The sequence below is a fragment of the Ranitomeya imitator genome, chromosome 4, assembly GCF_032444005.1.
Source record: "Ranitomeya imitator isolate aRanImi1 chromosome 4, aRanImi1.pri, whole genome shotgun sequence".
Lineage (NCBI taxonomy): Eukaryota > Metazoa > Chordata > Amphibia > Anura > Dendrobatidae > Ranitomeya > Ranitomeya imitator.
This window is the reverse complement of record NC_091285.1, coordinates 670023139-670046538: the sequence shown is the minus strand read 5'-3', so window position 1 is coordinate 670046538 and position 23400 is coordinate 670023139. Positions and strand designations below refer to the sequence as shown.

At 47.2% G+C, this 23400-nt stretch overlaps 1 protein-coding gene across 2 annotated transcripts in view; it reads right to left on the bottom strand.

Annotated features, from left to right (window-relative positions):
* The window catches only part of FBXW9 (F-box and WD repeat domain containing 9), a 28976-nt gene that overhangs the window by 2539 nt on the left and 3037 nt on the right, over window positions 1–23400 (bottom strand). For both annotated transcript variants that reach the window (XM_069767245.1, XM_069767246.1), the window contains exons 3-10: window positions 15189–15325; window positions 14851–14979; window positions 14574–14686; window positions 12943–13034; window positions 12664–12812; window positions 10969–11082; window positions 10604–10693; window positions 10459–10524 (exon numbers count right to left, since the gene is read on the bottom strand). In XM_069767245.1, the coding sequence (XP_069623346.1) occupies window positions 10459–10524; window positions 10604–10693; window positions 10969–11082; window positions 12664–12812; window positions 12943–13034; window positions 14574–14686; window positions 14851–14979; window positions 15189–15325 (890 nt within the window). The remainder of the gene's footprint in view (window positions 1–10458; window positions 10525–10603; window positions 10694–10968; window positions 11083–12663; window positions 12813–12942; window positions 13035–14573; window positions 14687–14850; window positions 14980–15188; window positions 15326–23400) is intronic.

The following is a 23400-nucleotide window of genomic DNA, read 5'->3' as shown; positions in this document are numbered from 1 at the left end:
ACTTCCTGTACAGCAATAGAGACCCACCCCCACTTCCTGTACAGCAACAGAGACCCACCCCCACTTCCTGTACAGCAACAGAGACCCGCCCCCACTTCCTGTACTCCTTCTCGGAGTCTCTGCTGCCATAGACGGATCACATTTGACAACAGGCAGTAGACAGAAGGGGGACTGTTATGAAAGGTAATTCAGTACCACAATGGACATAGAGGTCAGCGCACATACAGTGACCTGGCAATAACCCAAAAAACAAGAACGAGCTCTGAGACGTGGGAACTCTGTTGACCGCAATCCCTAATCCTCTCCAACCACACTAAAGGCAGCCGTGGATTGCGCCTAACGCTCCCTATGCAACTCGGCACGGCCTGAGAAACTAGCTAGCCTGAAGATAGAAAATAAGCCTACCTTGCCTCAGAGGAATACCCCAAAGGAAAAGGCAGCCCCCACATATAATGACTGTGAGTTAAGATGAAAAGACAAACGTAGAGATGAAATAGATTTAGCAAAGTGAGGCCCAACTTTCTGAACAGAGCGAGGATAGGAAAGGTAACTTTGCGGTCAACACAAAACCCTACAGAAACCACGCAAAGGGGGCAAAAAGACCCTCCGTTCCGAACTAACGGCACGGAGGTACACCCTCTGCGTCCCAGAGCTTCCAACAAGCAGTAAAAAAACAAATTGACAAGCTGGACAGAAAAAAACAGCAAACAAATAGCAAAGAGGAACTTAGATATGCAGAGCAGCAGGCCACAGGAACGATCCAGGAGGAAACAGGTCCAATACTAGAACATTGACTGGAGGCCAGGATCAAAGCACTAGGTGGAGTTAAATAGAGCAGCACCTAACGACTTCACCACATCACCTGAGGAAGGAAACTCAGAAGCCGCAGTACCACTTTCCTCCACCAACGGAAGCTCACAGAGAGAACCAGCCGAAGTACCACTTGTGACCACAGGAGGGAGCTCTGCCACAGAATTCACAAAAGGGGACATGTAGTAGCCGACAGTTTGGAGGAATTTTTTGTGGCAAGACAACACAATCATTTGTTGGAAGCGATCTGTAGATTTGTCACATTATCTATCTGAACTGTTATGAAAGGCAATTCAGAATCACAATGGACATGGAGGTCAGAGCACATACAGTGAACTGACAATAACCCAAAATAATAGAACGAGCTCTGAGACGTGGGAACTCTGCAGACCGCAATCCCTAAGCCTATCAAACCACACTAAAGGTAGCCGTGGAGCGCTCCTGACCAGAACCTAGGCGCCTCGTCACAGCCTGAGAAACTAGCTAATCCTGAAGATAGAAAAATAAGCCTACCTTGCCTCAGAGAAATTCCCCAAAGGAAAAGGCAGCCCCCCACATATAATGACTGTGAGTAAGATGAAAACACAAACATAGAGATGAAACAGATTTAGCAAAGTGAGGCCCGACTAGCTGAACAGAACGAGGATAGGGAAGATAACTTTGCGGTCAGCACAAAAACCTATAAAAAACCACGCAGAGAGGACCAAAAAGACCCTCCGCACCGACTAACGGTACGGAGGTGGTCCCTCTGCGTCTCAGAGCTTCCAGCAGGCGAGAAAAACAAATAAAGCAAGCTGGACAGAAAAATAGCAACAAAATAACATAAGCAAAACTTAGCTTTGCAGAGCAGCAGGCCACAGGAATGATCCAGGGAAAAAACAAGTCCCACACTGAAACATTGACAGGAAGCATAGATCAAAGCATCAGGTGGAGTTAAGTAGAGAAGAAGCTAATGAGCTCACCAGATCACCTGAGGGAGGAAACTCAGAAGCTGCAGTACCACTTTCCTCCACAAACGGAAGCTCCCAGAGAGAATCAGCCGAAGTACCACTTGTGACCACAGGAGTGAACTCTGCCACAGAATTCACAACACTGAACACACTGGCTATAACATTTCTGTGGTCATGTTCACACTGAGAACATCCATCCAGGGGTGAGAGCAGGATTTATATTCATCTTAGCTTCTTTATACATGCATCTTTTTCCTTTCAAGATGGAGTCTATGATCAGATAAGGGGGTCTGAGGAATGTCTTTGTCTAACGGACTTCGAGAAAACATAGGAAAGTGGAACAAAACGAAACAAAATACCAAACATACAAATATACACACACAATCAAAAGTGAAGTATGGAGTGAAGAATGGGGTAAAACCAAACTAGGAGAAGAAAGGGAATTATCACACACTCAAAACCTAGCAACAGTCACAGATAAACACACCAAATGCCTACTCAAATAACAACCACATACCACCATCTCCAGCCATGCAGCATAAGCTAGCTCTGACAATCAGTGTCAGGGCTCAGATTATATAGATGAAAGTGGCCAACAATGAACAGCTGAGAGCCTTAATGCAGGAAAGCTTACAGGAGCTCAACGGGGCAGATTAACCCCTGCACTGCTAAAAGAAACCTGCACCATTTAATATGAAGATGAAAAGCTTCTAATCAGTGCAGGACTAGAAAAATCAGATGCTGTGGTTTTCTGGCTCCTCTCTGTCACAGCAAACCCTCGACACGGTTCCTGATACTATGGAAACAAATGTCTTATTAAATCTGTCACTTTACAACATGGGCCTCACTTTACAGCACATATATCATTGCCTCCAGTTCTCAGCCGGTGAATATTCTGCACCCATTGGTGATGAAGGGGTTGGGGGATGTGTCTATCACTTCTACAATTATAAAAGTTCAGATTTCTTTTCCCTTTATTTTCATTATACGAGTCACATACAATTGTTTTGCCATATATGTCACGTCTCTATGCCGTTATCCGTTCACTTCAATGTGACCAAGCTGCAATATAGGATACGCCTTGTAGACAGGGGTAACGCTGTTTTTTGGGATAACGTCAGCCATAATATGTAGGTTTATATCCTGATATGTCATGTTAGATGTGTTGATTGTTGAAGATCTAGGCAAAGAAATCATCCATACATGTCCATGAATTAAGTTATGTATTATAATGAGGAATAACACAGGGAAAAAGTAATGAACACGCTGTGACAGAGTCACTGGTTAAGAGATGGAGGGACCTGTGTGATGATCAATCACATGATGGAGGAGTCACAAGGTCTGGGCTTAAATGGCTGAAGGACAGAGCGTTCAGTGTTCAGTGTGAGTCTAAACCTGAACAGCGGGCATTGCTGCCTGGGAGGAGGTGGATTCCAGAAAGGAAAAGGACTGTTTTTTTTTTTAGACTTTGCTTTGCCCAGAGGGCCCTGTTTACCTGCCCAAGCTTGGTTTATGCTATTTACAATAAACCAAGCTTCTTAAAAAGGCAATGTTCCGGTTATACCTCTGTGTCCAGCCAAGTGAGCCGCGAACAGGTGTGGCGGCCACAAGCCAGCGTAGATGTCAGGCAAGATGGAGGACCTGCTCAAACATCTGCTACAAGCAGCAACAGCAGCTACAACATCATCAGCAAGAGATGGCGCAACAAGAGGCCAGTAAGTTGCTTATACAACAAATGCATCAGCAACATCAGCAGCAGATTGACTTACTGGCATAGGCGGCTCGTGGAATGCCGGCAGCCCTTCCCCCAAGTCCAAATGACAACACATACGTCCGGAAGACAGTAAGACGAGCCATGCAAAAAATGACCCTGTGTTATGATGTGGAGGCCTTTTTGACTGTGTTTGAGCCGGTGGCAGAGCGTGAGAAGCTACCACCAGAGCAGTGGACAGAGGTGCTGGCCCTCTATTAGACTGGTGAGCCCCAGAAAGCCTATCATGATTTGGCATTGCAGGATGCGCAGGCATATGCCAAACTAAAAAACTGAAATTTTGGCATAAACGGGAGGGACTATGTTGGTCAGAGCACAAAAGGTTCACCATTGGGCCTATTGTAGGGACAAACCACCTCGATCCCAAATGTTTGACCTACTGCATCTGGTGCAAAAATGGCTGCAGCCGGAACCCTCCACTCCAGCCCAGATGGTTGAGTGCATGGTCATTGACAGGTTCGTGCACTCCTTTACTAGGCCGGTGCAGACCTGGGTTGCCCAGGGAGATCCCCAAACTACAGACAAACTGCTGGGCCTAGTGGAACGGGTCCAGGCAGTCAAAAGGTCCCTTAAGAAAGCTAGGAAATCGTGCATCCTGATACTGGGACACTCAGCGAGAACCTGAGCCCCAAAGGAGGGGTAGTAAAGCCACTACTGGAGAGAGAGTCCTAAATCCCAAGGGGTGACTGAGGGGTTGTCAAAGGCCAATGGTAAAGACAGACTTGCTTTGCTAGAGATGTCACGGTCCTGGACATATAGCAGCCCGTTGTCCCTCGTCCTCCGAAGAGATGGACTGTAGCCTAGGGAGGCGCTACTCCTACTATGCCTAACCCGCCTGCAGTGTGGACTATCAGCCCAGTGATGGGCTGAAGACATGTCCCGTGTCAATAAATGGGATGATGGTAACATGAATCAGACTCAGGGAGTTTGGTGACCCTGATAAGGGCCACACTTCCCCATCAGTTGATCCCGGAGAAACATGTGGGTGTACGTTGTATCCACGGAGACGTCAAAGACTATCCCATCGCCAGAGTGTCGGTTAGAATAAGCTGGGGGTCGAAGATTTGCTACACTCCGTGATAATCGGGAGGGACTTCAGCCTTTTCTGGGACTTGTGAGGGCAAGCAGAGATATCAAAGAGCACAGACAGACACCTAAACCCTGTTGAAACCGCATCACAGTCGAAGATGGATGAGCTCCCCTTATGTGTCCTGGCTGGTTATGAGGAAGAGCTGGTGACCAGCGGTACTGAAATTCCTGAATTGGGGGTACCTGGGGGGAATTTTTGGACTGCTCACATGCAGGACTTGACTTTGAGAGGTTGCCCAAGAGTCGGGTGACGACACCAGGTTCCCTTACTTTGCGGTCAATGTGGAGTTGCTATATCGGGTCACTAAACAGAGAGGGGAAGTATTAGAGCAGCTGTTAGTCCGGGGATCCTATAGACGTAGGGTACTAGATCTGGCCCATGCTCATGTCTTGGGGGGCACCTAGCTGTAGATAAAACCCACGAATGAGTCCTTCAGAGGTTTTACTGGCCTGGGTGTCACAGGGACATTGTTATTTTCTGCCGTTCCTGCCCTGTCAGCTAACTGCCCCTGTATCCCACTTCCGCAGTCTCCTAGTTCCGTTACCCATACTTGAGGTCCCGTTTGACCGGACTGCCATGGACCTGGTCAGGCCCTTAGTTAAGTCCGCCAGGAGTCATCAATACATCCTGGTGGTAATGTACTATGCTACGCGGTACCACTGAGAAACTCCTCCGCCCAGAGTAGCATGAGAGCTAGTCCATACTTTCTCCCGGACGGGCCTGCCAAAGGAGGTCCTGACGGAACAGGGAACACCATTTATGTCCAAGCTAATGAGGGAGTTGTGCAAGGCCCTCCAGATTACCTAACTTAGGATGTTGGTGTACCATCCGCAGACAGATGGTTCAATAAGACCTTGAAGTCTATGCTGAAGAAAGTCGTGGAGAAGGATGGCCGAGATTAGGATTGCCTCCTACCATACCTACTATTCTCCATCAGGGAAGTCCCACAGGCCTCTATGGGGTTCTTATCGTTTGAGCTGTTATACGGATGGCTCCCCCAGGGATTTCTAGATGTTGCGAAGGAGACTTGGGAGGCACAAGTTACACCCCACCGGAGCGTCATCGAGCATGTAGCACAAATGCAAGACCAGGATGTATTTAGGTGGTGGAGCACGAGATCCTGACAAACACATGTGAGGGTGAACCAAAGGCCGGATCGGATTCCTGAAGCTCAACGCGAGGTGATCTCCCAGGAGGTGGGTGTCATCGAGGAGTCAAAGAGCGACTGGTCCAGCACTATTGTCCTGGTGCCAAAGCCAAATGGCGAGTGGCTCTTCTGTAACAATTACAGGAAGCTCAAGGAGGTGTCCAAGTTCGAAACGTATCCGATGCCCAGGGTGGATGAGCTTATTGAGAGGCTAGGGTCAGCCAGGTACATCACCACCCTGGACCTAACGAAGGGGTACTGGCAAATTCTCCTGTCTCCAAGTGCCAAGGAGAAGACAACTTTCTCTACCCCTGACGGGTGCTTTCAATATACCGGAATGCTGTTTAGACTACAAGGAGCCCCAGCCACCTTCCAGAGGGCTATGGACCGGATACTAGTCCCACATAAGAAATACGCCACCGCTTACTTAGACGACATCATGATCTTCAGCCCGGATTGAGAAAGTCACCTGGAGAAAGTCCAGGCGGCACTTGATGCACTAAGGAAAGCGGGGCTTACAATAAACCCAAAGAAGTGCGCCCTCGGGAAAGAGGAGGCAAAGTACTTGGGCTACATTGTTGGAAGGGGCGACATAAAGCCACAAATAGACAAAGTGGAGGCAAACCAAAAGTGGCCACAGCCGATCTCCAAAAAGCAGGTTAGGGCGTTTCTGGGAATTGTGGGATATTATCGGCAGTTTATCCCAAAATTTGCCATGATAGCTGCCCACGACTGATGTTCTCAAGGGCACAAAGTCGATGATGGTCAAATGGTCCTCTGAAGCGGAGATGGCATTGTAGGAGTTGAAGCTCAGCCTGTGCCGACAGCCAGTCTTGGTCGCAACAGACTTCACGAAGGACTTTGTGCTCCCGACAGATGCCTCCAAAGTCGGTTTAGGAGCTGTGCTGTCCCAGGTAATAGATGGCGATGTTTGATTTTTTTTTATTGTTTTATTTTGAATGGGGTGAATGGGGGGTGATTTGAACTTCTATATCTTCTACATATTTTTTTATATTTTTAAAAACTTTTTTTTATTTTAACTTTTGGAATACTGCAATGGGAGACTAGAAGCCGCCATAACCCGATCGGCTCTGCTACATACAGGAGATGATCAGATCACCTGTATGTAGCAGAATTTCTCACTTGCTATGAGTTCCGACCACCGGGCAACGCTCATAGCAATCCAGCAGTGACAAGCATAGAGGTCTGCAGGAGACCACTGGTTGTCGTGTTGATCCCATCGGTGACCTGTGATCACGTGACGGGAGTCACCGCCGGAGCCCACATCAAAGGAAAAGAACTGAAGTTTTTTGTGCCGTGTTTACTTTCCAAAGCTTGGTTTATAATGTCTACAATAAACCAAGCCTTTTCTTAAAGAGATAGTGTCCAGCTGAGTGAGCCGCTTTACCACAACGCTTACTGGAATTTAATACTTCGTACAAAAGCTTTTGTTGGTGATGACAGCCTCAAGACACCTCCTGTTTGGAGAAACTAGTCGCAGGCATTGCTCAGATGTGACTGTCCCATTCTTCCTCACTCTTCACATTCTGAAGGACCCGTGAGCTCCTTTTATGATCCCTGCGCTTTAGTTCCTTCCATACATTTTTCTCTTGGATTCAGGTCCGATGATCAGCTCGGCCATTCTAGCAGCTTTATTTTCTTTCCTTGGCTGTGTGTTTGTGATCATTGTCTTGCTGAAATCTCCACCCTTGTTTCATCTTCATCATACTGGGAGATGGCAGCAGATTTTTTATCAAGAACGTCTTGGTAATTTGTCCATTCAGCCTTTCTTCAATTATATGATGTTTGCTAGCGCGGTATGCTGAAAATAAAAGCCCCACACCATGAGGTTCCCAACTCCAAATGTCACTGTTGGTATGGTGTTTTGGGATGATATACAGTGCCTTTTGGTCTCCAAACGTGTATTATGGCATCCAAAGAGTCCAATTTTGGTCTCATCTGACCAGACTATATTCTCTCAGTAGTTCATAGGCTTGTCTAAATATTGTTGAGCAAACTTTAAATGCGCTTGAACATGCTTTTTGTTCAGCAATGAAGTCTCGCGAGGTGAGCGTGCATACAGGCCATGGAGGTAGTGTGGTGAGCATGCATACAGGCCATGGAGGTTGAGTGCATTACTTATTGTTTTCTTTGAAACAATTGAACCTGCTGATTTCAGGCCTTTCTGTAGCTCTCCACAGATGGTCCTTAGTTCTTGGATAACTCTTGTGATAATTATTTTCACTTCTTTGTCTTAAATCCTGTGGGGAACACCTGGTAATGGCCGGTTTATGGTGTAATAATGTTCTTTCCACTTCCATCTAATGGCCACAACAATGGTCACTGGAGCCTTCAGTAGTTTAGAAATTCTTCTGTAACCAATGCAATCAGTATCTTTTGCAACAATAAGGTTGCGAAGGTCTTGAGATAGCTCACTGGTTTTACCTATGGCTTTTTGCACCTCTCTTTCTTCATGTGATCAATACTTTTTCCCTGTGTCATTTCAATGTCAATATCACCTTTAGATATATATTTACTTAGAAAACTGGTGACGTGTTCAATACTTATTTCACTTGCTGTATAAACCTATATACCGTATATTTTAGTGGTTGAAATACAATTCTGAACGATTTGTAAAAAATAAAAATTAAAAAATGTGGTTTGTGTTGCCATTTTCTGAGACCTGTAGCTTTATTTAGTAAGGTAGTTTTTATTGATATCACTTTGGGGGTACATACAGTATTGATCACTTTTTATTAATTTGTATTTCAACATGAGCAATTCCAGCATTTTTATCATTTGATTTTTTTTAATTTAACATTCTTAACCTCCTTTTTATTGGGAGAAGGAATTCAATCTTATTTATCACACTCACCCCATAAATTGATATCCCTTCTCTCAATTTAAAAAATAGGGATTAAAAATGTTAAATAAGCAAACATATTTGGGGTCTGTAAAAGTCCGATCCTTCAAAATAAATATTAAATAACTTGTACAGTAAAAAAACATAATACTAATAATTAAGCCAGAACTGCACCTGTCAGAATTTTTTTTTTTTACAAAAAATGATCGAAATATTTTATGTACCCATCTTTACTGCACAATTAACTCCGTAAAAACAAAACCTAAAAACACTGCTGTGCAATTGTGAGTTTTTTCTCCTTCACAATTTCACTGTACTTGGAATTTTTTTTATTTCATGGTTTTTGATTACATTATACAGTAAAAGAAATTATGTCAATCAGAACTAAAACTTGTCTCGCAGAAAAAAATAACTCATATGGTGATGTTGATGTAAAAGGATGGGGGGGGGAGTAAATGCAAAATTAAAAAGGCATTTAGCAGAGTCGGCTTAAAGGGGGGCAGCTGGATAATTACAGGGGATCTCTTATAATGAGAGGGTGGAAAAGTTGGGTTTGTTCAGCTTAGGAAAAGACGTCTCCGGAGAGATCTCATTTATATGTATAAATACATGTGCGGTCAATACAAAGGATTGGAGCGTGATTTATTTCTCCCAAGGACCATGGGAAATTACAGGTGTAAGAAAGACAATTCTGGCAGATAAATAGGAAAGGGTTCTTTACAGTTAGAGCAGTCACTGTGGAATGCTGACCACAAGAGGTAGAAACCAAGCTAAATAAAATGTAAAAAGATAAAATAAAATATTTCCCCAATTACAAAATGCTTGATGAAAAAAAAACAAAAAAAAAACCCAAATATACATAAATTGTATTGACAGCACAGCAACGACCCCTACGACAAAACTAACACATTACATTTCAATAACGGACTTGCCATTCTTTGTTCATCCCTCCTCATAAAAATAGTAAGAGTTATTAAAATGTGACTATGCATAAAAATATAAAACTGACAAATCGGCACACACAAAAAAAAAAAAAAAAAACACTCAGAGCTCTAAGACGTCCGAACACACAAGACAAGTGTATGATGCCGTACAGAACTACACAGATGTTGTAACCTGATGCATATGAAGGAGTCCAATGTTTGGTACCTGATGACTGCATTTAGATAACCTATGGATAAAGAACTGAAGAGGCGTAAAGCAGGTCTGCGTGTTTTATATTGGTCTTCAATGAAGAAATATTATCCCACCAAGCAGCAGGAGAAGGATAGTGAATTACAACGGGCATTGTGGATGAGATTTCACCAAACCCAGTAACATATCTGCAGCGTAATCTGACCAATGAGGCGGATCCGCAATGCAAAAAGTGTAATCTGCAGCCGATCCATCAACTGTACTGTGCGCAATGCTGAGAGTCTTACAGGGGCTGTGATGATGATAGGCATTTATGTGATGACTGATGGGGGTCCGACCGCTGGGACCTGCACCAATCGGCAGAACGGAGGATCTGTATCTACGACAGGGATCTCTCCGCCTTGATACAGAATGAAGTGGCAGACAGGACCCTGATCGCTGCTGCGTTCATTCTCTACAGCCGAGTGCGAGGATGAATGGAGCGAAGGGCAAGAGAGCCCCGTTCTGCCGATCATTTAGGGTTAGACCCTCATGGATTTCTTCACATCCCACCCATGTCGGAAATCTGCAGCCTTTTCTGGAAGGACATACCCTTAATAAACCTCGGCAGCTAATCTATAGTTTCCTCGCGCAGCTCCTATAAAGCTGATGGAAAGGTGCAGCATTAGGACGCGTCCTGTGTGACGTTCTTACCCCGTTGACTACGTTGCTGTGCGTCTGTGTGCTCAGCGTCTGGGGCGGATCAGTAGGAATGTGAACCTGGAAATAGAAAGCGGCGTCAGGATCCATCCACCTGCAGCGAGAGTACGACGTCATACAGATCTCACCGCGCCCCTACCTTCATGGTCTTATCGGTGGACGTGGTGTACAGCGCACCTGCCGAATGCCAGATACCAGTGACTTGGGACGCGTGACCTACGTCGAAACACTGGGAGCAATGGGCAGAAAAATAAAAAAGGAGAATAAGGGAGGAGGAGAGATTATAAAGAAGGGGAAGACGTCACGGTCGGTCATATTGATTGTATATCAGATATATAACCCTACTATGCGCCGTATGCAGACGCTACGCAACACTCCGGCTGTGGACAGACTCAGCCGCCACTTTCCCTCCTTGCTGGGATTCCCTCCTTGCCCGGGTCTCGATCTACGGCGCCGTACTTTTTTGGATGCAGATGACTGATAGCAAACTGCAATTTCCTGTACCCGCAGGTGCTGGAATGTCCCTCCGTGGCTCCTGTACACGTGGATCAGGCCTTGGTTGTCTCCGGCCCAGAGCTGTGGAGCTTCATACGACATGCAGAAGAGGTAGTTCTCCAGCTGCGGGAGAGAAACAAGAAATGATTAACCCCCGCTGCATCACTCTACGGGTATGGGCACATGGCGTCTTTTATACACCATCGTTTCCAAAGCAGAAGACAGGAAAATGTTAGTGACGTTTTTCCCTGAGGCATGAGCCATTTTAGAGGACTTTAATGTATTATGAGTATTCATTATTTTGTCGTCATTCCATATATAAAACATAACTGCTGGGAAGCCACACGAAGAACAGACCGGTCACTTGATTTTGAAGCCTAAAGCATCAAGGAAAGGACATGTATGCATTTTCCATTCCTTCTAAATTAACTTCTTGCTTACAAAAAAAAAAAAAAAACTACAAAAAAGACAAAAAACTGAATTTAGAAGGGATGGGAAGTATAAAAAAAAAATGTATTCTTCTTGCAGGAACACACAAGAAGTTTTTACTTTTCTTGCTGGATCCACTTCATGCTTAAAAGAAAACAAAACTGCATGTGCGGTTTTTTTTTTAACCACAATTTCTGTTTAATTCACAACCAATCTTCACTTTGTCATCCCCGAGTTCGGTTTACTCATTGACTTGAGAAGTTGGGTTTTAGAGGAGGAGTTTCATATTTTTTTTTTTTTAACAGGACTATTTACCATAATTGAATGTATAACGTAATGAAACAAAAATATTTCTGGTGTTTTTGGTGTTTTTTTATTACATTTTTAGAGCGTTCCGTGACGACTCAGTGCGATCACAGCAAGATGAAAATTATATAATCATTTATTAAAATAAACATGAATAAAAAAAATTGGGTTTGTGCCATATTCTGAGATCTATGACTTTATTTTTCCTCCGACTTGTTGGCTTGGTACTGCTTTGGGACACACGTCCTTGTGATCAGTTTTTTTATTCGCTGGGGAATGTGCAACTGCTTAGATGTCGCTGGAGCTACTGACTATGGCATCTCAGGGGTTAAAACACTGGGATCGGAGTCATCTCTGACCCCAGGATAGGCCGCTGTAGGATGCATGGTTTTTTTTGCTAGACATTTTATAGTTTCTACGTGAACAATTTTGGTGTGTAAAATGTGGGCGATAACTGGGGCAATGACCGATCCCGCACCATATGTGTGGCCACTGCACCATTGTAGGTGGGCATTATAGAGCTCGTTCTGGAGAACATCGAGGGTCCCAACATCCAGTCCCCCCAGTGATTAGTGATTTATTACATACCTTGTAGTTAAGTGATGAAAGGGTTGTTCTAATTCGAGAAGCTGCCATCCTCTTACAACACGCTGCCATACTTATATACACTGAAATATGCATTGCGACAAACCACTGATATACACTAACAGGATTTTAGGAGACACAGCCCTGGGAATCTGGTCCCGAGCAATGGGAGGCTTAGCCACCAGGATCAGAGTTTGCTCCAATCCTAGCAGACATGACCATGTAAGCACAAAGGTCGAGCCCGACCATCACTTTAATGTTACAGTATGTCGGGGTGCACCAGCTACCCATCGCCCTTGACGTACTATTACATTAAGGTGATGGACAAGTGGAATTATTTTCTAGGAAGCCGAAGGAGAAAGAGGAATGATCCTACAACCCCACCTGTATTCTCTGTAAAACGGCATTAACCCTGCGATCAAACACCACCAAGGTCCTGTCCTCACTTCCGGACACGATGTGACGGTCGTCGGCAGCAAGCGATAACACCGGGCTGGAATGGATCTTACGAGACTTTATCAATGGTGAAGAAGCTGAAAAGAGAATTAGTGGAAAGAGTCACTGGACATTGAGGTTGTACAACAAATATATAGATACGGTATATGGCTACTACGTCCAATGAGGGGCAGGGCGAGGTAACAAGACTCCAACACGGTATCTCACCTCTGGGGTCATACACACTCACTCGCTTATCATAGGATCCGGCCACCAGGATGTCCGGCAGATACGCCAGGCAAAGGATTGCGGCTCGCCCCCTGTACAGAGACAAGGCGAGAGGTCATGGATCCTGTCCCAAGAGGTCATTGTAACTCACCAATATATTGTTTTCAAGGCACTAAAGATTCATTCTCGACGTTTTCTGTTATCAGTAAACAACATACTGTTCTCAGATGTCAGAAATTTATAGAACTTAATGAACTTAAAGTCACAAGAATCTCAGGCCAACGATCAATCGCTTGTGCCGCATATCTCCAGGCGATGAGTATCAGATTTATGGGCAGAAGTCCCCCTTAAAGGCAACCTGTTTCCTCTATAAACACTATTTATCTGCAGATATAGAGATAATCTGCAGGAAGATTGCATTTACATGCCGACTTCCTGACTGCATCAGTGGCTACAGGGAGAAAATGAAGCTCAGTTATCCCTGCAGCCGCTTACTTCCATTCATCAGGTTGGTGCGGTGGCTGACGAAGGTGCTTCCACATTTGATTATTATCTGCAGATTAATGGTGGACACAATCTAAATCTACTGAGACAGAGCCACCCCAACACACTCAGTTACACTCACTGGGGTCTGTTACCGTTAGTATCCATCATAAAGGTGGGTTTCTTGCAGTAGTGCGATCGAGCCTCATCTCCCGTGAGAGCAGATTGGAGGTGATCAAACTCATGAATCTGACTAATTATTTCAGAAAGGAGGTAATCCGGAAGCCCCCCGTAGACATAAGTACCATATGTAAATGAGCATGTATGGAAGGATGCATGCCCAGAAACATGTCTTATCGACCTAACCTAGGTCATGGAGGAACATATTAGCTCAATTTATCCTTCTGATGCCATTACTGGCATGTCCCACAGTCCCAGCAGCCACCAGCTGGCAATGCTGTGGTTAATATATCAGGCTCACATCTAAAGATAATACTGTATCATACAGATAATCTCATGATCCCATCTTCAGGAGCGCACCGCTCCTCTGACTCCCGACTTCTTGCTTGCTGGTGACAGTGCGTTCCTAAAGATTTGACAGTTATGGCCACCAGCACAGTTGCACACAGTGGCACTGACCCAAACTACACCTCTCCAATGAGACAGAGGCAGCATAAATCTGGTGACCCTAAGGGGTAACGACTCTCCCCATCACTCAGACAATCCCACGGACGAATCGACATTGGAGCTGTGTGTGGTGGCCGGCAGCTCTCCTCTCAATACCATTTTTTAGTATTAAAAGTACGTAAACCTTTATGGGCAGTGCAGCTGTGTACAAATATGAAGGACTTGTTACCATGAAGTAGCCCCCCGTTCACAATGGTTGATTGGTGGCGTAATAACACTCTATAGATGGCTTAATACAAGAGACAGAAGCGCTGCACCATGAAGGAGCGTGCCGTGTACAGACCCACAGCGTCCACTGAGCCCATACACCTCAACCTCTCGGCAGCTCGAACAATGAAAGGGGGTCTCATGACCCGAGCGCCACAACCAATAGCACTTACCAAAAAGTTTACACGTTATCTGTAACCTCCAGTTATGGTCTGACACAATACAAGGGACTTCTCATTTTATGGGGGTCTTACTTGATATCCTGGACCAGTTGACCTTCAGCCCCAATATCCCAGATCTTCATGGTGCTGTCCCAGGACCCCGAGCAGACACGATCCTCACAGGAGGCAAGCGACCAGGCCCAGCCCTATGAAGAATGACGGCACACGTAATAATGGAGAAGGGCCCCTTAAAGGCCAGGTCAGGGGCCCGTAGCAGCTGATACCCTAGAGCTTGTAGGAATGATCTTACACCTATTGTGACTCTGGTAGCGCCCTCTGGTGTAACAGTAGTGAACTGCACTGTGCATACCTTATGGGTACCGGTCTTTTCTGCCCCTAAGGCCTTCACCGAGACTTTCTCTTGGTCTTTTCCCAGGTTTTGCAGATTCCAGAGGCAGACGTTCCTGTCCCGTGACCCAGACACACACAGAGATCCATGCTGAGGAGAGAAACAGAACAAAGGAGTCCGTTCATGTAAATTAAGGATTTCCCGTGCGAGCAGGTGAGGGCGGTACCAGAGATCACAGTGTAGGTCCAGCAGCGCCAGCACCAGGCGACGCACAGATCAGGTGTATTGTGTGGATATTGCTAAGGAGCTACAGATACAGGAGATCACAGATCCGTGGGGAAAGGACGGACACGACACACCTGTAATAGGAGAACCGCGTCCACCGGGGCGTAATGGCCGTCAGCCAATGAGAAATGTTCTGGAGTCCCACTATCTGACCAATGGGAGAGCTGCTCCTCCAGCTCTATACAGGCAGACGTCCAATCAAAGTCCTCTTCTGTGAAAAGATGAAGTAAAGGGCGGGAGCAAGTACGTCCTGATGTCTGTGTATTAGGAGGAGGAGAGGTCTGTGTGTCCTGATGTCTGTGTATAAGGAGGAGGAGAGGTCTGTGTGTCCTGATGTCTGTGTATAAGGAGGAGGAGAGGTCTGTGTGTCCTGATGTCTGTGTATTAGGAGGAGGAGAGGTCTGTGTGTCCTGATGTCTGTGTATTAGGAGGAGGAGAGGTCTGTGTGTCCTGATGTCTGTGTATTAGGAGGAGGAGAGGTCTGTGTGTCCTGATGTCTGTGTATAAGGAGGAGGAGAGTTCTGTGTGTTCTGATGGCTGTGTATTAGGAGGAGGAGAGGTCTGTGTGTCCTGATGTCTGTGTATGAGGAGGAGGAGAGGTCTGTGTGTCCTGATGTCTGTGTATTAGGAGGAGGAGGAGAGGTCTGTGTGTCCTGATGTCTGTGTATAAGGAGGAGGAGAGATCTGTGTGTCCTGATGTCTGTGTATTAGGAGGAGGAGGAGAGGTCTGTGTGTCCTGATGTCTGTATTAGGAGGAGGAGAGGTCTGTGTGTCCTGATGTCTGTGTATAAGGAGGAGGAGAGGTCTGTGTGTCCTGATGTCTGTGTATAAGGAGGAGGAGAGGTCTGTGTGTCCTGATGTCTGTATTAGGAGGAGGAGAGGTCTGTGTGTCCTGATGTCTGTGTATAAGGAGGAGGAGAGGTCTGTGTGTCCTGATGTCTGTGTATTAGGAGGAGGAGAGGTCTGTGTGTCCTGATGTCTGTGTATTAGGAGGAGGAGAGGTCTGTGTGTCCTGATGTCTGTGTATAAGGAGGAGGAGGGGTCTGTGTGTCCTGATGTCTGTGTATAAGGAGGAGGAGAGGTCTGTGTGTCCTGATGTCTGTGTATTAGGAGGAGGAGAGGTCTGTGTGTTCTGATGGCTGTGTATTAGGAGGAGGAGAGGTCTGTGTGTCCTGATGTCTGTGTATTAGGAGGAGGAGGAGAGGTCTGTGTGTCCTGATGTCTGTGTATAAGGAGGAGAGGTCTGTGTGTCCTGATGTCTGTATTAGGAGGAGGAGAGGTCTGTGTGTCCTGATGTCTGTGTATAAGGAGGAGGAGAGGTCTGTGTGTCCTGATGTCTGTGTATAAGGAGGAGGAGAGGTCTGTGTGTCCTGATGTCTGTATTAGGAGGAGGAGAGGTCTGTGTGTCCTGATGTCTGTGTATAAGGAGGAGGAGAGGTCTGTGTGTCCTGATGTCTGTGTATTAGGAGGAGGAGAGGTCTGTGTGTCCTGATGTCTGTGTATTAGGAGGAGGAGAGGTCTGTGTGTCCTGATGTCTGTGTATAAGGAGGAGGAGAGGTCTGTGTGTCCTGATGTCTGTGTATAAGGAGGAGGAGAGGTCTGTGTGTCCTGATGGCTGTGTATTAGGAGGAGGAGAGGTCTGTGTGTCCTGATGGCTGTGTATTAGGAGGAGGAGAGGTCTGTGTGTCCTGATGGCTGTGTATTAGGAGGAGGAGAGGTCTGTGTGTCCTGATGACTGTGTATTAGGAGGAGAGGTCTGTGTGTCCTGATGCCTGTATATTAGGAGAAGGAGAGGTCTGTGTGTCCTGATGTCTGTGTATGAGGAGGAGGAGAGGTCTGTGTGTCCTGATGTCTGTGTATTAGGAGGAGGAGAGGTCTGTGTGTCCTGATGACTGTGTATAAGGAGGAGGAGAGGTCTGTGTGTCCTGATGTCTGTGTTTAAGGAGGTGGAGAGGTCTGTATGTCCTGATGTATGTGTATAAGGAGGAGGAGAGGTCTGTGTGTCCTGATGTCTGTGTATAAGGAGGAGGAGAGGTCTGTGTGTCCTGATGTCTGTGTATAAGGAGGAGGAGAGGTCTGTGTGTCCTGATGTCTGTGTATAAGGAGGAGGAGAGGTCTGTGTGTCCTGATGTATGTGTATAAGGAGGTGGAGAGGTCTGTGTGTCCTGATGTCTGTGTATAAGGAGGTGGAGAGGTCTGTTTGTCCTGATGTCTGTGTATTAGGAGGAGAGGTCTGTGTGTCCTGATGTCTGTGTATGAGGAGGAGGAGAGGTCTGTGTGTCCTGATGTCTGTGTATGAGGAGGTGGAGAGGTCTGTTTGTCCTGATGTCTGTGTATTAGGAGGAGAGGTCTGTGTGTCCTGATGTCTGTGTATGAGGAGGAGGAGAGGTCTGTGTGTCCTGATGTCTGTGTATTAGGAGGAGAGGTCTGTGTGTCCTGATGGCTGTGTATTAGGAGGAGAGGTCTGTGTGTCCTGATGGCTGTGTATTAGGAGGAGAGGTCTGTGTGTCCTGATGTCTGTGTATTAGGAGGAGAGGTCTGTGTGTCCTGATGGCTGTGTATTAGGAGGAGAGGTCTGTGTCCTGATGGCTGTGTATTAGGAGGAGGAGAGGTCTGTGTGTCCTGATGGCTGTGTATTAGGAGGAGAGGTCTGTGTGCCCTGATGTCTGTGTATTAGGAGGAGGAGAGGTCTGTGTGTCCTGATGGCTGTGTATTAGGAGGAGAGGTCTGTGTGCCCTGATGTCTGTGTATTAGGAGGAGGAGAGGTCTGTGTGTCCTGATGTCTGTGTATTAGGAGGAGGAGAGGTCTGTGTGTCCTGATGTCTGTGTATGAGGAGGAGGAGAGGTCTGTGTGTCCTGATGTCTGTGTATTAGGAGGAGAGGTCTGTGTGTCCTGATGGCTGTGTATTAGGAGGAGGAGAGGTCTGTGTGTCCTGATGTCTGTGTATTAGGAGGAGAGGTCTGTGTGTCCTGATGGCTGTGTATTAGGAGGAGAAGAGGTCTGTGTGTCCTGATGGCTGTGTATTAGGAGGAGAGGTCTGTGTGCCCTGATGTCTGTATTAGGAGGAGGAGAGGTCTGTGTGTCCTGATGTCTGTGTATAAGGAGGAGGAGAGGTGTGTGTGTCCTGAGGTCTGTGTATTAGGAGGAGGAGAGGTCTGTGTGTCCTGATGTCTGTGTATGAGGAGGAGGAGAGGTCTGTGTGTCCTGATGTCTGTATTAGGAGGAGAGGTCTGTGTGTCTGAGGTCTGTGTATTAGGAGGAGGAGAGGTCTGTGTGTCCTGATGTCTGTGTATTAGGAGGAGGAGAGGTCTGTGTGTCCTGATGTCTGTGTATGAGGAGGAGGAGAGGTCTGTGTGCCCTGATGTCTGTGTATTAGGAGGAGAGGTCTGTGTGTCCTGATGGCTGTGTATTAGGAGGAGAGGTCTGTGTGTCCTGATGGCTGTGTATTAGGAGGAGGAGAGGTCTGTGTGTCCTGATGTCTGTGTATAAGGAAGAGGAGAGGTCTGTGTGTCCTGATGGCTGTGTATTAGGAGGAGAGGTCTGAGTGTCCTGAGGTCTGTGTATGAGGAGGAGAGGTCTGTGTGTCCTGATGTCTGTGTATTAGGAGGAGGAGAGGTCTGTATGTCCTGATGTCTGTGTATGAGGAGGAGGAGAGGTCTGTGTGTCCTAATGTCTGTGTATGAGGAGGTGGAGAGGTCTGTGTGTCCTGATGTCTGTGTATAAGGAGGAGGAGAGGTCTGTGTGTCCTGATGTCTGTGTATAAGGAGGAGGAGAGGTCTGTGTGTCCTGATGTCTGTGTATAAGGAGGAGGAGAGGTCTGTGTGTCCTGATGTCTGTGTATGAGGAGGTGGAGAGGTCTGTGTGTCCTGATGTCTGTGTATTAGGAGGAGGAGAGGTCTGTGTGTCCTGATGTCTGTGTATAAGGAGGAGGAGAGGTCTGTGTGTCCTGATGTCTGTGTATAAGGAGGTGGAGAGGTCTGTATGTCCTGATGTCTGTGTATAAGGAGGAGGAGAGGTCTGTGTGTCCTGATGTCTGTGTATAAGGAGGAGGAGAGGTCTGTGTGTCCTGATGTCTGTGTATGAGGAGGTGGAGAGGTCTGTGTGTCCTGATGTCTGTGTATGAGGAGGTGGAGAGGTCTGTATGTCCTGATGTATGTGTATAAGGAGGAGGAGAGGTCTGTGTGTCCTGATGTCTGTGTATAAGGAGGAGGAGAGGTCTGTGTGTCCTGATGTATGTGTATAAGGAGGAGGAGAGGTCTGTGTGTCCTGATGTATGTGTATAAGGAGGAGGAGAGGTCTGTGTGTCCTGATGTCTGTGTATAAGGAGGAGGAGAGGTCTGTGTGTCCTGATGTCTGTGTATGAGGAGGAGGAGAGGTCTGTGTGTCCTGATGTCTGTGTATTAGGAGGAGAGGTCTGTGTGTCCTGATGGCTGTGTATTAGGAGGAGGAGAGGTCTGTGTGTCCTGATGGCTGTGTATTAGGAGGAGAGGTCTGTGTGTCCTGATGGCTGTGTATTAGGAGGAGTGGTCTGTGTGTCCTGATGGCTGTGTATTAGGAGGAGTGGTCTGTGTGTCCTGAGGTCTGTGTATTAGGAGGAGGAGAGGTCTGTGTGTCCTGATGTCTGTGTATTAGGAGGAGGAGAGGTCTGTGTATTAGGAGGAGGAGAGGTCTGTGTGTCCTGATGTCTGTGTATTAGGAGGAGGAGAGGTCTGTGTGTCCTGAGGTCTGTGTATTAGGAGGAGGAGAGGTCTGTGTATTAGGAGGAGGAGAGGTCTGTGTGTCCTGATGGCTGTGTATTAGGAGGAGAGGTCTGTGTGTCCTGATGTCTGTGTATTAGGAGGTGGAGAGGTCTGTGTGTCCTGAGGTCTGTGTATTAGGAGGAGGAGAGGTCTGTGTGTCCTGATGGCTGTGTATTAGGAGAGGTCTGTGTGTCCTGATGGCTGTGTATTAGGAGGAAAGGTCTGTGTGTCCTGATGGCTGTGTATTAGGAGGAGAGGTCTGTGTGTCCTGATGACTGTATTAGGAGGAGAGGTCTGTGTGTCCTGATGTCTGTATTAGGAGGAGAGGTCTGTGTGTCCTGATGTCTGTGTATTAGGAGGAGAGGTCTGTGTGTCCTGATGGCTGTGTATCAGGAGGAGGAGAGGTCTGTGTGTCCTGATGTCTGTGTATTAGGAGGAGAGGTCTGTGTGTCCTGATGGCTGTGTATTAGGAGGAGAGGTCTGTGTGTCCTGATGGCTGTGTATTAGGAGGAGGAGAGGTCTGTGTGTCCTGATGGCTGTGTATTAGGAGGAGAGGTCTGTGTGTCCTGCTGACTGTGTATTAGGAGGAGAGGTCTGTGTGTCCTGATGGCTGTGTATTAGGAGGAGGAGAGGTCTGTGTGTCCTGATGGCTGTGTATTAGGAGGAGGAGAGGTCTGTGTGTCCTGATGTCTGTGTATTAGGAGGAGAGGTCTGTGTGTCCTGATGTCTGTGTATTAGGAGGAGGAGAGGTCTGTGTGTCCTGATGACTGTGTATTAGGAGGAGAGGTCTGTGTGTCCTGATGTCTGTGTATTAGGAGGAGGAGAGGTCTGTGTGTCCTGATGACTGTGTATTAGGAGGAGGAGAGGTCTGTGTGTCCTGATGGCTGTGTATTAGGAGGAAGAGAGGTCTGTGTGTCCTGATGTCTGTATATTAGGAGGAGAGGTCTGTGTGACCTGATGTCTGTGTATTAGGAGGAGGAGAGGTCTGTGTGTCCTGATGACTGTGTATTAGGAGGAGGAGAGGTCTGTGTGTCCTGATGTCTGTGTATTAGGAGGAGAGGTCTGTGTGTCCTGATGTCTGTGTATTAGGAGGAGAGGTCTGTGTGTCCTGATGTCTGTGTATTAGGAGGTGGAGAGGTCTGTGTGTCCTGAGGTCTGTGTATTAGGAGGAGGAAAGGTCTGTGTATTAGGAGGAGGAGAGGTCTGTGTGTCCTGATGGCTGTGCATTAGGAGGAGAGGTCTGTGTGTCCTGATGTCTGTGTATTAGGAGGAGAGGTCTGTGTGTCCTGATGTCTGTGTATTAGGAGGAGGAGAGGTCTGTGTGTCCTGATGACTGTGTATTAGGAGGAGGAGAGGTCTGTGTGTCCTGATGGCTGTGTATTAGGAGGAGGAGAGGTCTGTGTGTCCTGATGGCTGTGTATTAGGAGGAGAGGTCTGTGTGTCCTGATGACTGTGTATTAGGAGGAGAGGTCTGTGTGTCCTGATGGCTGTGTATTAGGAGGAGGAGAGGTCTGTGTGTCCTGATGTCTGTATTAGGAGGAGAGGTCTGTGTGTCCTGATGTCTGTGTATTAGGAGGAGAGGTCTGTGTGTCCTGATGGCTGTGTATTAGGAGGAGAGGTCTGTGTGTCCTGATGTCTGTGTATTAGGAGGAGGAGAGGTCTGTGTGTCCTGATGTCTGTGTATTAGGAGGAGAGGTCTGTGTGTCCTGATGGCTGTGTATTAGGAGGAGGAGAGGTCTGTGTGTCCTGATGGCTGTGTATTAGGAGGAGAGGTCTGTGTGTCCTGATGACTGTGTATTAGGAGGAGAGGTCTGTGTGTCCTGATGACTGTGTATTAGGAGGAGAGGTCTGTGTGTTCTGATGTCTGTGTATTAGGAGGAGGAGAGGTCTGTGTGTCCCGATGACTGTGTATTAGGAGGAGGAGAGGTCTGTGTGTCCTGATGGCTGTGTATTAGGAGGAGGAGAGGTCTGTGTGTCCTGATGTCTGTATTAGGAGGAGGAGAGGTCTGTGTGTCCTGCTGACTGTGTATTAGGAGGAGGAGAGGTCTGTGTGTCCTGCTGACTGTGTATTAGGAGGAGGAGAGGTCTGTGTGTCCTGATGACTGTGTATTAGGAGGAGAGGTCTGTGTGTCCTGATGGCTGTGTATTAGGAGGAGAGGTCTGTGTGTCCTGATGCCTGTATATTAGGAGGAGGAGAGGTCTGTTTGCCCTGTCTGTGTATTAGGAGGAGGAGAGGTCTGTGTGTCCTGATGGCTGTGTATTAGGAGGAGGAGAGGTCTGTGTGTCCTGATGTCTGTATTAGGAGGAGAGGTCTGTGTGCCCTGATGGCTGTGTATTAGGAGGAGAGGTCTGTGTGTCCTGATGACTGTGTATTAGGAGGAGAGGTCTGTGTGTCCTGATGACTGTGTATTAGGAGGAGAGGTCTGTGTGTCCTGATGCCTGTATATTAGGAGGAGAGGTCTGTTTGCCCTGTCTGTGTATTAGGAGGAGGAGAGGTCTGTGTGTCCTGATGTCTGTGTATTAGGAGGAGAGGTCTGTGTGTCCTGATGTCTGTGTATTAGGAGGAGGAGAGGTCTGTGTGTCCTGATGGCTGTGTATTAGGAGGAGGAGAGGTCTGTGTGTCCTGATGTCTGTGTATTAGGAGGAGGAGAGGTCTGTGTGTCCTGATGTCTGTGTATTAGGAGGAGAGGTCTGTGTGTCCTGATGGCTGTGTATTAGGAGGAGGAGAGGTCTGTGTGTCCTGATGGCTGTGTATTAGGAGGAGGAGAGGTCTGTGTGTCCTGATGGCTGTGTATTAGGAGGAGAGGTCTGTGTGTCCTGATGGCTGTGTATTAGGAGGAGGAGAGGTCTGTGTGTCCTGATGGCTGTGTATTAGGAGGAGAGGTCTGTGTGTCCTGATGTCTGTGTATTAGGAGGAGGAGAGGTCTGTGTGTCTTGATGGCTGTGTATTAGGAGGAGAGGTCTGTGTGTCCTGATGTCTGTGTATTAGGAGGAGGAGAGGTCTGTGTGTCTTGATGGCTGTGTATTAGGAGGAGAGGTCTGTGTGTCCTGATGACTGTGTATTAGGAGGAGAGGTCTGTGTGTCCTGATGACTGTGTATTAGGAGGAGAGGTCTGTGTGTCCTGATGACTGTGTATTAGGAGGAGGAGAGGTCTGTGTGTCCTGATGGCTGTGTATTAGGAGGAGAGGTCTGTGTGTCCTGATGGCTGTGTATCTGTGTATTAGGAGAGGTTAGGCTACGTTCAGACTAGCGTTGTGCGCCGCTGCGTCGGCGACGCAACGCAAGCAAAAACGCGGCAAACCGCACGCAAAAACGCTGCGTTTTGCGACGCGTGCGTCGTTTTTTGCCGAAAATCGGACGCAAGAAAAATGCAACTTGTTGCGTTTTCTTGGTCCGACGCTTGCGGCAAAAAAGACGCATGCGTCGCAAAACGCAACAAACAAAAACGCATGCGTCCCCCATGTTAAACATAGGGGCGCATGACGCGTGCGTCGCCCGACGCTAACCCGACGCACACTAGCACAACGCTAGTCTGAACGTAGCCT